The following is a 14,789-nucleotide window of genomic DNA, read 5'->3' as shown; positions in this document are numbered from 1 at the left end:
TCCCAACATGCAGGCTTGCTAGTTGTACCTAAAATCTCTAAAAGTAGTATGGGAGGTAGAACCTTCAGTTATCAGGCCCCTCTCCTTTAGAATCATCTACCAGTCAGGGTCCGGGAGGCAGACACCCTCTCCACTTTTAAGAGTAGGCTTAAAACTTTCCTTTTTGACAAAGCTTATAGTTAGAGCTGGATCAGGCTTGGACCAGCTGCTATAGGCCTAGACTGCCGGGGGAACTGGCACACTGACACACTGGGATCCTTGCTCACCCCCTTCCCCCCAACCCCCTCATCACTTACTTTAACTCTGCCTGTCCCATTAAAGTTACTAACCATAGACCTTTCTGGAGTCCCTGAGCTCCCTTGTCTCGTAGATTCCTCTGAGCTGCCGTAGACGTCCTCCTGCTGCGGACGATCTGGACTCCAGCTGATACGGGCGTGCTGGACTCCAGTGGCAACAGCTTCTACGACTCGTCTCATCACTATCACTTCTCTCTCTTACTCCCCTCTATCTGTCTTTCCAGACCCAACTCGGTCGAGGCATGATGTGTGTCTAACATGAGTCTGGTCCTGCTCGAGGTTTCTGCCTGTTAAAAGGAAGTTTTTCCTCACCACTGTAACTACCTAAATACTGTGATGTGCAATGCTCATGATGGATTAAGGTGGGGTCAGACTGAGTCTTACCCTGTCTTGAAGTTGGGTCTCTGTTCATAATTTGACATAGAGTGGTCTAGACCTCCTATGTTTGTAAAAGCATCTTGAGATAACGTTTGTTGTGATTTGGCGCTATACAAATAAAGATTGATTGATTGATTGATTGAGTAATGTGCATCTTCTTATAATGTCTATGACTGGTATTAGTTCAAAAGTTGCCAAAACTCAAAATATAAAGCTCTAAGTAGCATAGACTGCTAAACTATAATATGCTGAGGTGTTTTAGAACTAAAACTATTAAAATTAAGTGCTTTAATAAAAGTAAACAAAGGAAGGCTGTTTTTATTGTTTATTAAAAAACAGGCTCATCGTAAGAAACAGTTTATCAACATAAACTTAATAAAACATGCATCCATCCTTATGTACAAAAACATAACTCTTAAAAACACACACTCTGCTTTTCTCAGTCATTGATTATTATTGTGTTGATGGTGAAATTTGGTGAAAAGGCTGGGACAGAAACCTAAAGGACTTATCACGTTTATGATAAGGGGTGTGATATTTTACAGTCAGTTTGATTCCCTCACTGTAAAGGTGTTTTCTTGAGGACACCTTTTTGTCTTAAAATGAGCACCATAACCTGATATTTAACAACTTCCTGTCTCTTTTTGCTTTGCCTTTCAAAATAAAGATTCAAAACAAGAAATAAACACATTGATGTTCTGATGTGCAATGACAACAGGTCTTATGAGCAACTTGTGTGAAAGCATGAGCTGACCTTTAGGCTCAGAGGACCATTTAGTAACACACTCATACCTTTGAACAAGATCAGAATACAACAGGAAGTTAACTTTAGTAGTTTAGTGTTGAATGTATAAAAAGACTTGAAACTAATTTGAGAGTTGAAGCACATCATTTTGCGGTGAGGCCACTCTTTCAGGTCATGATCGTGTCTCTGAGGTAAGAAGATGGAGGTGAGTAAAACGTCACCAGATGAACTCCTCTTGGTGATTTGCTCTCTCTGAACTACAGTACTAATGAAGTGTAATGAAATAAATGTTCTGTCACGGTTAGTAATGACTTGTTAACACCGTTTCTGTGTTTTGGGCGTGCCCCTCAGGACGATGTGAGGTAGTCCAACAGCCCATGTATCACAGGGCCAGTACTGGAGTCCAGGCAGAGAGTACGGGATCTCATAGTTGGCATCCAGGTATGCTATCAAGGTGCTGCCGTAGGCCACAGCCATCACAATCAGGATGTGCCTGGAGGATACAGACAGAGATCAATACACATGAAGAAGAAAGAAACCTCAATCTAAGACATTACACAAAATTATCACCCGGCTTTCTTACTGATCTTCCGGCTGTGTAAGATGCTTGATTCTGATTGGTCAGAACCTCTTGACAATGGTTATTAACTTTCACTAACATGAGCAACACCGGAGGCAAACTGATCACACATCATGTTAAATCAATCTAAGGGAAGGTGCTCTGGCACATTTAGCTTCTGCTTGTTGACACCAAGCGTCAACCTCCGGTCTAAAAATATGAGTCCAATGCGGAAGTGCTAAAAACTGCAGTTCATGGAGGATCCGCTTGAGGCTGGCTCCGGAAGTACCGGAAACCACATACACACCAATTCAAAAAAGCCAATCTTTACAGCAGAAATAAACATGTTCACATCCTGGTACAAAAGACGAGTGTAGTCTGGATAGCTCATTTCTCGATCAGCTCACACTGTAGGGGGGGGGAATTATTTTCTAAGGCGGCAATTTTGAAGATATTTAGAATATGAGTCTTCCAATGAGAGGAACAGCTGACTTGATTGGCTAGGAGGCTCAAAGCCCGCCTCTTTACGTCACAATCACTCGACAGCAGCAATATGGCTGCCACCGACGATTGGCCTCAAAACAGTGCTTCAGAGAAACTTTAGGTTAGCGATCACTACAAAGAAACTTAAACCCTGAGCGGTGGTGATGATAGCAGCAGGGTTCAAAGTTGTGACATTTGTTTATTTTTAAAGGTGTGTGAACCTCAGAGCTCAGAGAAGAAGGAGAGCTGAACGAGGACAGTTTCATGTTAAATCCACCGCAACAGGCAGATAAGAATCCATCGCCATGGAATGAAAACTGACGTGGAATAACTGGGACTATTTTCTTTAAAAACTGTATACATAAATAATTTTAAATCAATAAAATCATCTTTTAATCAAGTTTTTTGCCAACATGTTTGTACTTTAAATTAGTAGCCGGGCTAAAGCGTCTTGTCTCACCCTGTCAGGATTCTATTTCCCATAACAACCTGCTCACCATACATTATCCCTACATAAACACTTTGTTTATCATGAAACCGTTTGCTGAGTGGATTATTTGCATACAGATTTTTTCCAGTAAATGAATAACTGGGTACTCCAACCTCTCCCTGATTTCAAACTGATAACATGGCTGACCAAAGAGTTTCTGACTGATCTGTATTGGTTATACAAATACAATAGGCACACCCAATTCTCTGTTTTACTTCAGCCATGCGATTGTTTTAAGGTAACAAAAAAATATGATAAACTTTGTTATCACTGAATAGAAAATTCATATTTTTCAATCAGTTGGAAAATAGAAAGAAAAGAAATGTAAGGGAAAAGAAAGTAAAGGTAACAGGAAGGAATAAAGGTAAAGACAGGAATGGAAATCAGAAAAAGGCCTTTGGTGAGGAGAAAAGACAGAAAGAAAAGAAAAGAAAAGGTAAGCATAGGATAGAAATGCTGAGGAAAAGAAGAGAGGAAAACCAGGACTTACCAGAACCCGTGCAGGTAGCAGAAGTTCAGCCTCTGCCAGAAGCTGCAGCCAAAGCGGTCACTAATCCAGCAGGTGATGGCGAGCACCCACAGAGCCACCGACAGCTTTGCCAATCGCAGAACCTTCTGGTCATTGCAGCTGTGATTTAATAAAACAACGTTAATCATAACTAATTAAACCTCCGACAAGAACAGTGAGCTGAAACACTAAATATACACGTTTTCATACCTTTTCATCTCGATAGCCAGGACGTACAGCAGGTGGAGGCCGAAGCAGTTCAGAGCGTAGGCGTTGGCTGTAGGTTTGACAAACGATGAGAGTGTAGTGATCACCGTAATCACCACCACAAGGCTCGCAAATGTGGACCTGTGGAAGAAAACAGCAGCTGTAAGGAAAATATTCAGGCTGATTCAAAGATTCTGTGAGGTTTGTCATCAACCAGAGATCTTTGGGATTACTTATTCAAAAACTGGAGCATTAATGAAGTCGTCTGAATCCTGCACAAAGCTCTCTATCACAGCAGATTCATCATGAAGCTTATCTGGACTGGTATTAGTGGCAGAAACCATTTTAAAAACCCTGATGTATAGGTTTTGTTTTACTTTACCACGTTTTTAGACCACTAGGGGGCAGCAGAAACAACTTGTGAGCACAACACTGACATATTACTTCATATTTAGTTGCTATATTTAACTTGTCAGGCAATTTACTGCAGATGTTTCACCGTCCAGCAGTGAATGGACTTCCTTACAGTTCATATTAATCAACTGTTTATCCAGTTTTCACTCTGAGATCAAAAACTGACCCACTCGCCCTTTTTACAATGCCTGTTCAAGGCGGCACATCTATGTGGACGTACTCTCAGTGATGTCATACGGTTGTTTCTGAAAAGGAGTTTTAAAGCCAAACAATGGCGGACACCATATTGGAAATACTGGAAATCTATCTAATGGTCAGTCAACCTAGAAACAGGCGAAGAGGTGGAGCCGAGGTGGACCTTGAGCGTCCTGGCAAACAGATACAACACACTCACTTCTCAATTGAGCCCAGTCATAACTTGCAAACCTATGCATGGTCTTTATATCTTTGAAATAGATGAGTTATAAAATAAAAGTTCAGGCCAAAGCGGTTTTTATACCACACTGTAAACACATTTATGTCTGTTGTTAGCATGGGTGCAAAAGAGGATCCTTGCCTTTTGGAGTGGACAATCAAGGAACCACCATTTTTTGCACTTCCACATTGATTTAATTTTTAACACCAGAGGTTGCCGCTTGGTTAAGCCTCGTCTGCAGCATAAATATCATGGAGGGGCAACATTGAGGAAAAGTTGTTGAGCATTGGTCACTATCTCAATGTAAAAAGGACATAGGGAACGGCAAGAGAGCTGTAAGGACATATAACTCGCTATAAGCTCTGACATTGGTTTGAAGTTTCACCACTCCAATTTAAAGCAAGTTGCAGCCCCCCTTTAAATAACCACTGTGGATTTTGGATGCATTAAAGTGGCAACATACAGATCTTGTTTTTTCTGTTCTAACTAACTCATTTTTTGTGCATTTTTCTGAATGCATTTGTTGCCAAAGTCAGCTGTTCAGATGTGATGTAACAGAAAAGCCAAAACGATTACTCAAAGAAATAAACCATGCCAAACTGAGACTGTGATCTGAACCCCCTGACTGCTTTGCTTTGACGGCTCCTGTGCAGTTGAAATTCCTTCCATTATTAAAGAGGACCAACCCAGGTGGGAAAATCCACCTGAGGGTACAGAGTCAGGACTGTGGGATTCCTTACAGGTGCTCATCAAAATTTAACCAATCATCTTCCCACCTTGTGGTTAAATATTTACACGCGTGAGGTGAAGCTCCAATTTTTCACAATAGTAGGAGCCCCTCTCTGACACATTCAGATAAAGACAGCAGCACCGCAACGTGTCTCTGTGACAAAGACTCCGGTCGGAGCTGTCAGACTGGCTCCACGGCCAGTACAGGTTAGGTTTCACAGCTACAGCCTTGAAAACTTTCTGTCATTGTTTTGTTTTTCGCTTATTAAAGGATTGTTGAGTTATGTCCATAGTGACACACTGACAGCTGAGTTGACATTGAGTAGGAATGAACACTTTACCTGTCTTTTATGAAAGAAGGGAAGAGCCTGCGGGGGAACCAGACAGAATATCCCATTGCCAACACCCACAGGATGGACAGCTCGTCCAGCATCTGACCGACAAAACTCAGAGTCATGTGGAAGTATGCAGAGAAGAGTCCTGCAAGAAGAAAAACACATTTTAAACATTTTCAACAGACAAAATAAAAAGGATGTTAGGATGTGTGCAGTCTGTAACAACACAAGGGTTATTCTTCCACCTCCCCTCTGATACTGTGCACCTAAAGTTCCTTACCTGGGAGTCAGAGCCCTTTGAGGGGTATGAGGGTAAATCTGCAGTAGCTGAAAATTGATTTAAATGTAAAACTATTCTGATGACATAAACAATTATACGCTCATTCTTACAAACTGTCATCTAAACTCTTCTTTTCATCTTAGAGTGTTGTTTTTAATGAGTATTTATGAAGTACCTCATTAAACCCCCAAAATAAAAAAGACATATCCTTAGCGGAAATATCCTTTCACTCCCCCCTTTCTTCTATTTCATTTATTTGTCAATTTTTATTTTATCTATTGGTTTATTTAATTTTTATTTCATTCATTTTTTTATTTAATTTTTTTATTTATTTCAAATATATGCATGAATGTGTGACTTTGTATCAGCTCTCTTTAATTTACTTATTCGTTCTGTCATTATATTTAACTCATATTATTTTATAACACTGCCATGATGATATGTAAACAGTTTGTGTTTGATGGCGATGACATCTACCTTGGTAAAAATGCAATAAAAAATTTTGATCACAAAAAAAGGACTATCCCTTTAAAAGAAACTGGACTAGTCAGTTATCATTATTAAGCTTTCTGGAAGAATAATTAATCTGCTATCAAAATAGCTACTATTGTTTTAAGTGGCTCTAAAGGGGTTGCAAGTATAAAGCTGCAGCTAACAATGTTTGGTCCATATAACTAAAAATGTTCAGCGACAAATGCCCGAATCCGAAGAGACATCTCCTGTTTTTATGCAAAAACACAATCCAGAATCAGTTTAATAAAATTGCACAGAGCAGCATTTGCATCCCTGAATGTAACCACAGTGATTTGTTTATTTTCACTAAATGAGAAATTGTTTGGGGAAAGGTCAAAACACCCTCCTACTGCTGTGAACTATGCATAAAAGAGGTTGATAAGTTTGTATCATGGCTTGTATCTTTTACAAATTACATTTGATGGAATCCAAATTAACAGTAGCACATTAGTAGGTCTGTTTGTGCTTTAAACAACGATACTGGCGTGCCTCAGGGATCCACTTTGGGACCACTTGTACTGCAGGTTTAAAACTATGTTTATTGTGTGTTCAGGGTATAACCTGACAACACAGTGATTAATGCACAAATCATAACTGAGCCAACAGCTCGCAGGAACAATGCATTCATGATTGACTGCTATGACTCTATGACTCATGCACATACCAAAGAAAGGAAAACATACTTTACTGTGATTGAAATAGAGAAAAAAACAAGGGAGTCACTGACCTACAAACATCATCATGATCCAGACCAGGTGAATAGCCAGGTTCCTCTCTTTGGCATATGGGTGCAGGAGGTAGAGCATGATGGGAGATATGATGAAGAAAAAAAAGCTGCTCATCTGCAGAGAAAACATCAATCAATCAACTTTTCCATCACAAATAAACCAGCCAAAACATCCCCCCTTTTTATTTGGGGTTTCAGATGGTACAACATGAATGCTGCAGCATCAAGATCCAGAACTTACAGTGTTGAAGTACTCGACCACGTGCTCTGAGTGTCTGTAGTTGTCTTCACACCAGTCGATTTCTGAACTCTCGTATGAGAACGCTCCTGCCATCTTTTCATTGGAGTACATACCTGTCAGAGAAAAGAAAACATTTTAAGACTAGTTTCTAATCAGCCAATAACTCTCAGCACACAAGCTGTTTAATTGTTTGATTTTCCCCCAGCTGATACAAAGGGTGGATGTGTAATAAGCCAGGCAGACTGTTTACAAAGTGGTTTATGGAAATGAAGCATCAACTCGCCCTGAGCTTATTTTTGTATCCAAATGTTGGTTTGCACTGTTCCTCCAAAGCTTCATGATTGTTGTTAAAACTGCAGTTTGAGGACACACGCTCAAACTGACACAGATTTGTATCTCGTGCACCAATAAGAACTTTTGCAAAGAACTACAAGTAAGGAAGTAGAATACAGTATTTCTGTGATTCAAATGAAACAGTTTGGAGACTTGTCACATTAAAAACTGAGCAGACAACATAAAGGAGTTCACTGAGAGTTTCAGGTTTTGTTCAGACTGCAGGCAAATATAATTTGTCTTTCAAATGAGAGCTCTAAGAGCGACTGTCCACACTGTTATTTGCAAGTGGTCGGAACAGACTTGTGACTTATCTGCATGAGCTGCTGTGGTAACTATTGGCACCATTAACTAAACACAATGATGCTGCAGTTTACAACATGCAAGCTTCAGAAACACTTGTTGTAGTTGTGTGATTGCATTCTAATATCTGGTTAAACCAACTCCCATTTTGGCTTGGATCCATTTTGTAATAAAAGCAAGCAGTTTGAAATCTGGGAATACCAAATAAGAGCAACAATCGATGGTTAGTTGCATGCATTTCCCATAATGCAACTGGACTGCTGATGTTCAAAAATATAGATCATCATAACAGTTAAGACCCAAGATATACAACATATAGTAGGCTTATTCTTTATATCAGGGGTTCCTAAACCTTTCAGCCCACGGCCCCCAAAATATAGGTGCCAAAAACCTGCGACCCCCACTGTCCCTCAAAGTGATTTAAAGTGGCTTTGTTTAGCTGGTCTGCAGAAAATTAGCCTACCTATATGAGCATGTCTGTGTTTCCTGTGCCGTTATGAATGAATTAACCTGCTGCTACTTTTCACTACCCCTAAACTTAGGAGTGATCTGGCAAAAAGAAAGGCAGAAAACTCATTACATTTTCTATTTTCATGGTTTTATTTCAAGTTTAGCATCTATTTTTGTCTGTATTTTTACTATAATGGGTAAAATGTACTATTGTTAGATAACTTAAAAAAAAAGATTCTGGAAGACAAATCTTGACCCCTCATTTATGTCTCCTGTCCCCCCAGGGGGTCCTGACCCACAGTTTGGGAACCCCTGTTCTATACCATACATTTAGTTTCACTACAGTGTTGTTCACATTAATACCAAGTTAAACTTTAACCTCAGTTATAAACATATAAATATAGACATATGACACTGTGAGCAAAAACATGCACATTATGAACCTAACCTGTAATAATATCAAACAGGTGCACTTCGTATAGTGGCTCCACGTGTTAACAGTAAATCAAAGACCCCTTATAATATGATTATTACTGCTGTCTTCATTCAAAATGTTTTAAAATGACATAAACTCAGTATTGATCACCACATGCTCTCTCAGTGTAATACAACAATAACAACAACAGGATTAATTCTGTGGTTTCGTGTTAAAACGTGACAGTTCCACGCCTTTTTTAGCCACAAAAATCTTAAACTCTTAAAATTGTATTTTCTTAATAAGTTTTAAGGAGCAATCATTTAAAATAAGGGACTGGATCTTACCTCCCATGTTGCTGTAGTGATCCCAGCCTCAGGTCTCAGGTCCGTCGGGGTTTCTCTGGTGTAGGTGGTACAACAGGTGGATTTAACGGGTAGGGGCGGGGCTATGAAATCCTCCCGATCCTGTTGCACGGGGCCGTGACGTCACTAACTATCATGCTGAGCGGTTTCGCGTCTCAGCGCCAATACACATGTCACCCAGGGAATATGTCTGGAATGAGCTCCCATTCAATGCTGGATTTATAACTATGACTAATTTTAGCTGAAACTGAAAGAAAGTCAATGAGTTCTTAAATTTAAACAAAGAGGAGAATTAATTGATTTTATTCTAACACACAAAATAGAGCAAAAGGGAAACAGGTGTTAGAGGGAGCTGCTGAACTATTCTGTGAAATCTCAGGTCCTCTCTAAAAGAGGATCAACCGGTCCATCTGCCTCCACTGAGACAGGCCAACATAAGCCAAGCCAGTTTCAAAATAAAAGCATGAGCCTTTGGATACAGAGAGTACATGTGTTCGTTTCATTCATTCACAGTTACAGTTTTCACATTTTATACCAAGATCCATCATGATTTATTTAATGTGATTTCAGTAAAAATTCGCTTTAACTTCTATTTTATTATTAATTTTAATTTGTATCCAAATAATTAATTGTTTTTAATTGTATTTGATTATTCAGTGTTTTAATCTTTTTTTTTCATTTATTATTTTAATGCTCCTAATTTATCCTGAACTCTTTTTCTAATTTTCTCGAAGTGATGTCGACCTCTTATTCTGAAAACCTCTTTTATTGTCTTTTTAATGATTTTATTTAATTATCCATTTGTATGTATTTTTTTATTTATTTGTATTTATTCATTTAACTTATTTATTCTTGAAAAACCTCTCAACAACGATTTACTGGTCTATTTCCAAACACTTCATTCTGTTTAATTGACGTGTATTCCTTTTAACCTCTTGCACTGCATTGTGTTTTGCATTGTTAAAATTCCTCCTCCCTGTTCGAAATGTTTGCCATGTTATTGAACTATACTTTGTTTGTCAAAGCACTTTGTAAACATTTGTTTTTAAAGGTGCTGTATAAATAAAGTTATTATTATAGTTATTATTATTATTATTATTATTATAATTCTCATCGTTAATCTGCATGTTTGTTGTGACTAAAAATGACAGTTTTCAAATAATAGCCTCACCAGTAAACTCATCTACAGCTTAAACCATCACTCTTAATGGAAGTGAAGTTCTCAATAAAACACTTGTTATGTAAACTGCCTCATTACTCAGTCATAATAAAAACATTTTGGCAGTGTTATGATGGAGCATCACAAATTGAAGTAGGCTCTTCTGCAACATTTCTATATTGGAATTTAATCTGTGCAACAATAAGCTTGAATTTTGGTGCTCAATCAACTTCCTGAATTCCTGAATAACAAGAAATAAACATGTTCCTGCTGTGTATGATCACGATAGTGTGTTAATGTTTGTTTACATTTATCACAGCCAGTGTTTTTATTTTCATTTATTTATCCTTTATTTATGTATTCTTTATTTTAACAGGGAGGACCCATTGGGACCGAGGTCTGTTTTCCAGGGGTGCCCTGCACCAATACAACTAATAGAATCAGCAAAAAACACAAAAAATAGTCACAGATACACCAGCAACTTCATCCATTCAATACTTGCAAACCCAAACCTTTCTAAATGCTCTCATGTTTTAAAACCACTGCAACTACTTTCTTTCAGCAGCTCAGACACTACCTCTTTAAAAACGTCATATGATATCAGAGAGGGAAGTTTAGCTGTCATCTGAAAGTTATTCCACATCATGGGAGCAGAAATAACAAAAGCAGTCTTTCCCCATTCAGTTCTGAACCTTGATGTTTTTAAAGTAATCCAGTTCTGAGATCTGGTTTCTACGGTTTGAAATGTTTGGAGACAAAAAACTAGACAAGTGAAGAGGGGAATACTGTGCTTCTTTCTGCAAAGACCCACGAGGACCAGCCCACGGTGCGATATAGGTGGCAAAGGTGAGTTAAAAAACTGTGACCTGTGATGAAGCGAAGAGTGTATGATATAATACATCCAATGCTTTTAATGCAGAAGCAGGTGCATGCATATAAAGTGTCTAAATCTGGCAGTATGGTAGCCTGCACAATACCTTTTCTATTCTTCTCTGATGAGCAGGACTCATTCATCTACATCAGGGGTTCCCAAACATTTCAGCCTGTGACCCCCCAAATATAGGTGCCCAAGACTCGCGACCCCCACTGTCCCTCAAAGTGATTTAATGTGGCTTCATTTAGCTGGTCTGCAGAAAATCAGCCAACCTATATGAGCATGTGTCTGTGTTTCCTGTGCCGTTATGAATTAACCTGCTGCTACTGATGCTTCTGATAATTAACTATTCACTAACTCTAAACTTAGGAGTCATTTTGAAAAAGAAAGGCAGAAAATTCATTACATTTTCTATTTCATGGTTTTATTTCAAGTTTAGCGTCTATTTTTGTCTGTATTTTTTACTATAATGGGTAAAATGTACTATTTTCAGATAACTAAAAAAAAAAAGATCCTGGAAGACAAATCTTGACCCGTCATTTGTGTCCCGCGACTGCTCAGGGGGTCCCAACCCACACTTTGGGAACCATTGCTCTAGAGAAAACCCAGTTGAGGCCTTAGCTTTCCATCTAGATTTAAAATGTGGGACCTAAAAGAGAGATCCTGCTCCAGCCAGATGCCCAAGTACTTAGAAAAAACATATATTTGTTCTTGAGGGTTTCAGGGGTTGTCAGTTTCTTGTGTGATTTTAAAACATCCAGCTTCATGAATCCAGGCAGTTTGTTGTGATATGAATTTATTATGAAAAGTAAGTTGATTGTTTGAACTTTTTTTCTTATTTTATATGAACAAAACAGACATGTATCGACACCGACGCAATTACACTATGTTACAAAATCAACTGGAAATGTAAAAACAAAAGAGAAATTGGCAATTGAACACTTTCTAAAAATGTAAAAGTTTTAAGTCACCTCTTTCTGTTTTCATGCAGAAATCATTCATAACTTACAGATCATGTAATCTCAACCAGTGCAGAATCCTTGAGGTAAAAAAAAATTAAAAATATATGTTTTTATTTTCCTAAAACTTGAGAAACTTATCCTTACAACAAAATCCGTAAAAAAAAATCCATGAATATAAAATCTAAGTTTTTATCCAGACTAGAAAAATCTTCTTTTTTTGCTGATGAGCAGAAGCAGGTTTGTTTCAGTGCATAAGTCACAATCAAGGTCACGTATTCAACAGATACAAACACATTTTAACTTGATTGTTTGCTTAAGTTTCAATCATGAATACTGAGCAGGATTAGATTTCTAAGAAGAAAGCTCCGGGCGAACCTCAGGAGGCGATGCAGTCATTGTAGGTCGTTTCTGCTGCTAAGGCTGGAACTTTGTCTTTGAGTCATTTAAGGCACTTTAAAAGGTTCTTAAAACATGCATTCACTGACTCCTGCAGCCTTCATCACAACAGCTAAAAATGGATTTGCAAAAACTAAGTTTATTGAATATCATTAAACCCACAGGAATCACTCAGAGTTGCTACTATTCCTTCACAGCTGTTCAAATACAGTATGATTAAATGTCTTGACCGCTGTGATTTAACTTCCTCATCATTAAATCTAGCCAAGATGCTTCTTTTAAAGATGTGATTACAAACATAAGACTTCACATCCCTGATAAAGGTGTTACTGTAGACTGGATTAAAAGTGAAGGCCTCATTGTGGTGTCATCCAAAAACACAACAGAGAGATGAAACCTGAGCAGCTGTTTGCTGTGGATTTGTGTTTTAAGGAGCGATGTCTGTCACCATGCAGAACAAGTTATCTGTGTTTTAAATGTCAGCGAAGGTCCAACCTTTAACAGCCCTGTTTTCTTTACAGATGAGGATCTATCGTGCGATACTAGATCAGTTATCAGGCAGTTTCTTTAGCATGTGCTGCTTTCAACAAAATACTTCTTTTCTCCTCGGTGATTCTCCTCCTGTCCTGTCCCGTTCAGATCTTCTCCACGTAGTTGCCAGGAAAGAGACCTTCCTTTCCTCTAACCCTGCCTGTCCACCAGCCTGTTGGATCTACACAGAGAGGAAGCAAAGAGAGATATCATTAACCTGGACTATTCAGATCTGCATTTTATTTAGATTTATGTAAAAATGTAATGGATGCAAAGTTTCATTTTTATGCGGATGACACCGTTTTGTACTCCTCAGCGTCGTCCCTATCAAGTGCAATTAGCAAACTGCAAGCTGCATTCAACACAGTACAAATGAATCTTTGGAAACTAAGGCTGGTTTTAAATGCCAACAAGGCTGAGGTGATGTATTTCTCCAAGTCCAAGGGGACGGTGAAAAATGACTCTGAGATTTTCACCAACACAAATGAGGAAATCGAATGTGTCCCAACATTTAAATACTTGGGTTTCCTCTTAGATGAAAATCTTTCTTTTAATCGTCATATTGAGAGTCTTACTATAAAACTGAGAGTGAAGTTGGGTTTCTATTATAGAAACAGACGCTGTTTTTCCTTTGCTGCTCGTAAAAAGCTCATTCTAGCAACCTTTGTATCTGTAATTGATGTTCTTTATATGCATGCTTCCTCAGCCTCTCTGAAAATGTTGGACTTGGTGTCCCATGCTGCATTGCGGTTTGTTTCTGGTTTAGGTTTCCACACACATCACTGTATCTTGTATGAGAAGGTCAGCTTGTCTTCCTTATACAACAGAAGAATGGAGCATTGGTATGTCTTTCTTTATAAGGCCATACTCCAGGAGCTGCCGTCTTATTTATGCTCCTTATTGACTCCTAAAGTTGTCAGTGGCTGTCATCTTCGGTCCCATGGACAAATTCTTTTTGTCATTCCTCGGACTCACTCTGTCTTTGGTAAAAGTGCTTTTAATGTCTTTGCTCCCTCTTCTTGGTTTGAGCTTCAGGGTCGCCTGAAACTGGATCGTTTAATTCGATTGGAGGATTTTAAAACTAGGATAAAGGATGATCTGATCAGCTTGTGCACATGTTTTAGAGCTTAACACTGCTAATTTATAAATCAATGTAATACTTGTCACTGTATGTTTTGTCCTGTTCTATTTGTGAAACTTCTTATGCTGCTGTCTTGGCCAGGACTCCTTTGAAAAAGAGGCTTTGTATCTCAATGGGACTATTCCTGGTAAAATAAAGGTAAAATGGAAATAAAATACAGCCTATCACTCTCCATCCTGCTTCTCGTTCATTCACGCACCTTCTTTGACGAGGTCGAACACATCGTCGACATCGAAGCTGATCTCGTCCGTGTCCTGGCCGACGTACTGATATAACGCCCGGCAGCGAGGCCCCTGAGGTCGAGCTTGTGGTTTAGGAGCAGGAGGAGGTCTGGTATTGATGCTCCTTCTCCTCTGTTTCCTGTTACATAGATAGAGATGGAAGAAGCTGATGACAACAAGGACTAATGAAGTTGAAATGAGGCCAAATCGTCTCATAAAAGCTGGAGAGGACCCAAATTCAGTGCTCAAACGAAGACACAAAACTCAGTATGGATGCTGCTTTGAACATTGATTGATGATCTCTGCACATAAATCTACA

At 38.8% G+C, this 14,789-nt stretch overlaps 2 protein-coding genes across 2 annotated transcripts in view; both read right to left on the bottom strand.

Annotated features, from left to right (window-relative positions):
* Nucleotides 1-984: 984 nt before the first annotated feature.
* acer1 (alkaline ceramidase 1) lies at nt 985-9,263 on the bottom strand. The gene is made up of 7 exons (XM_034711892.1): nt 9,169-9,263; nt 7,321-7,433; nt 7,080-7,194; nt 5,566-5,704; nt 3,670-3,807; nt 3,442-3,579; nt 985-1,912 (listed from the first exon to the last, which is right to left on the bottom strand). Exons 1-7 carry the CDS (start codon nt 9,173-9,175, stop codon nt 1,735-1,737), a joined length of 828 nt encoding a protein of 275 aa, XP_034567783.1. The 5' UTR covers nt 9,176-9,263; the 3' UTR covers nt 985-1,734.
* A 2,741-nt stretch (nt 9,264-12,004) lies between these two features.
* Nucleotides 12,005-14,789, bottom strand: part of myo1f (myosin IF) — a 34,013-nt gene continuing 31,228 nt past the window's right edge. Inside the window, exons 27-28 of the mRNA XM_034677683.1 lie at nt 14,449-14,609; nt 12,005-13,289 (exon numbers count right to left, since the gene is read on the bottom strand). Coding sequence (XP_034533574.1) covers nt 13,213-13,289; nt 14,449-14,609 — 238 coding nt within the window. The 3' untranslated portion in view covers nt 12,005-13,212. The remainder of the gene's footprint in view (nt 13,290-14,448; nt 14,610-14,789) is intronic.

The sequence above is a fragment of the Notolabrus celidotus genome, chromosome 2, assembly GCF_009762535.1.
Source record: "Notolabrus celidotus isolate fNotCel1 chromosome 2, fNotCel1.pri, whole genome shotgun sequence".
Taxonomy (NCBI): domain Eukaryota; kingdom Metazoa; phylum Chordata; class Actinopteri; order Labriformes; family Labridae; genus Notolabrus; species Notolabrus celidotus.
This window is presented reverse-complemented; position numbering and strand designations above follow the sequence as displayed.

What these genes read in the sequence shown, in the direction of transcription:
- acer1 (XM_034711892.1), bottom strand. An exon ending in GATCATGATGATGTTTGTAG is followed by an intron (nt 5,705 to 7,079) that starts GTCAGTGACTCC and finishes TTCTTCTTGCAG; the next exon opens with GACTCTTCTCTGCATACTTC. An exon ending in TGCTACCTGCACGGGTTCTG is followed by an intron (nt 1,913 to 3,441) that starts GTAAGTCCTGGT and finishes TGTATCCTCCAG; the next exon opens with GCACATCCTGATTGTGATGG.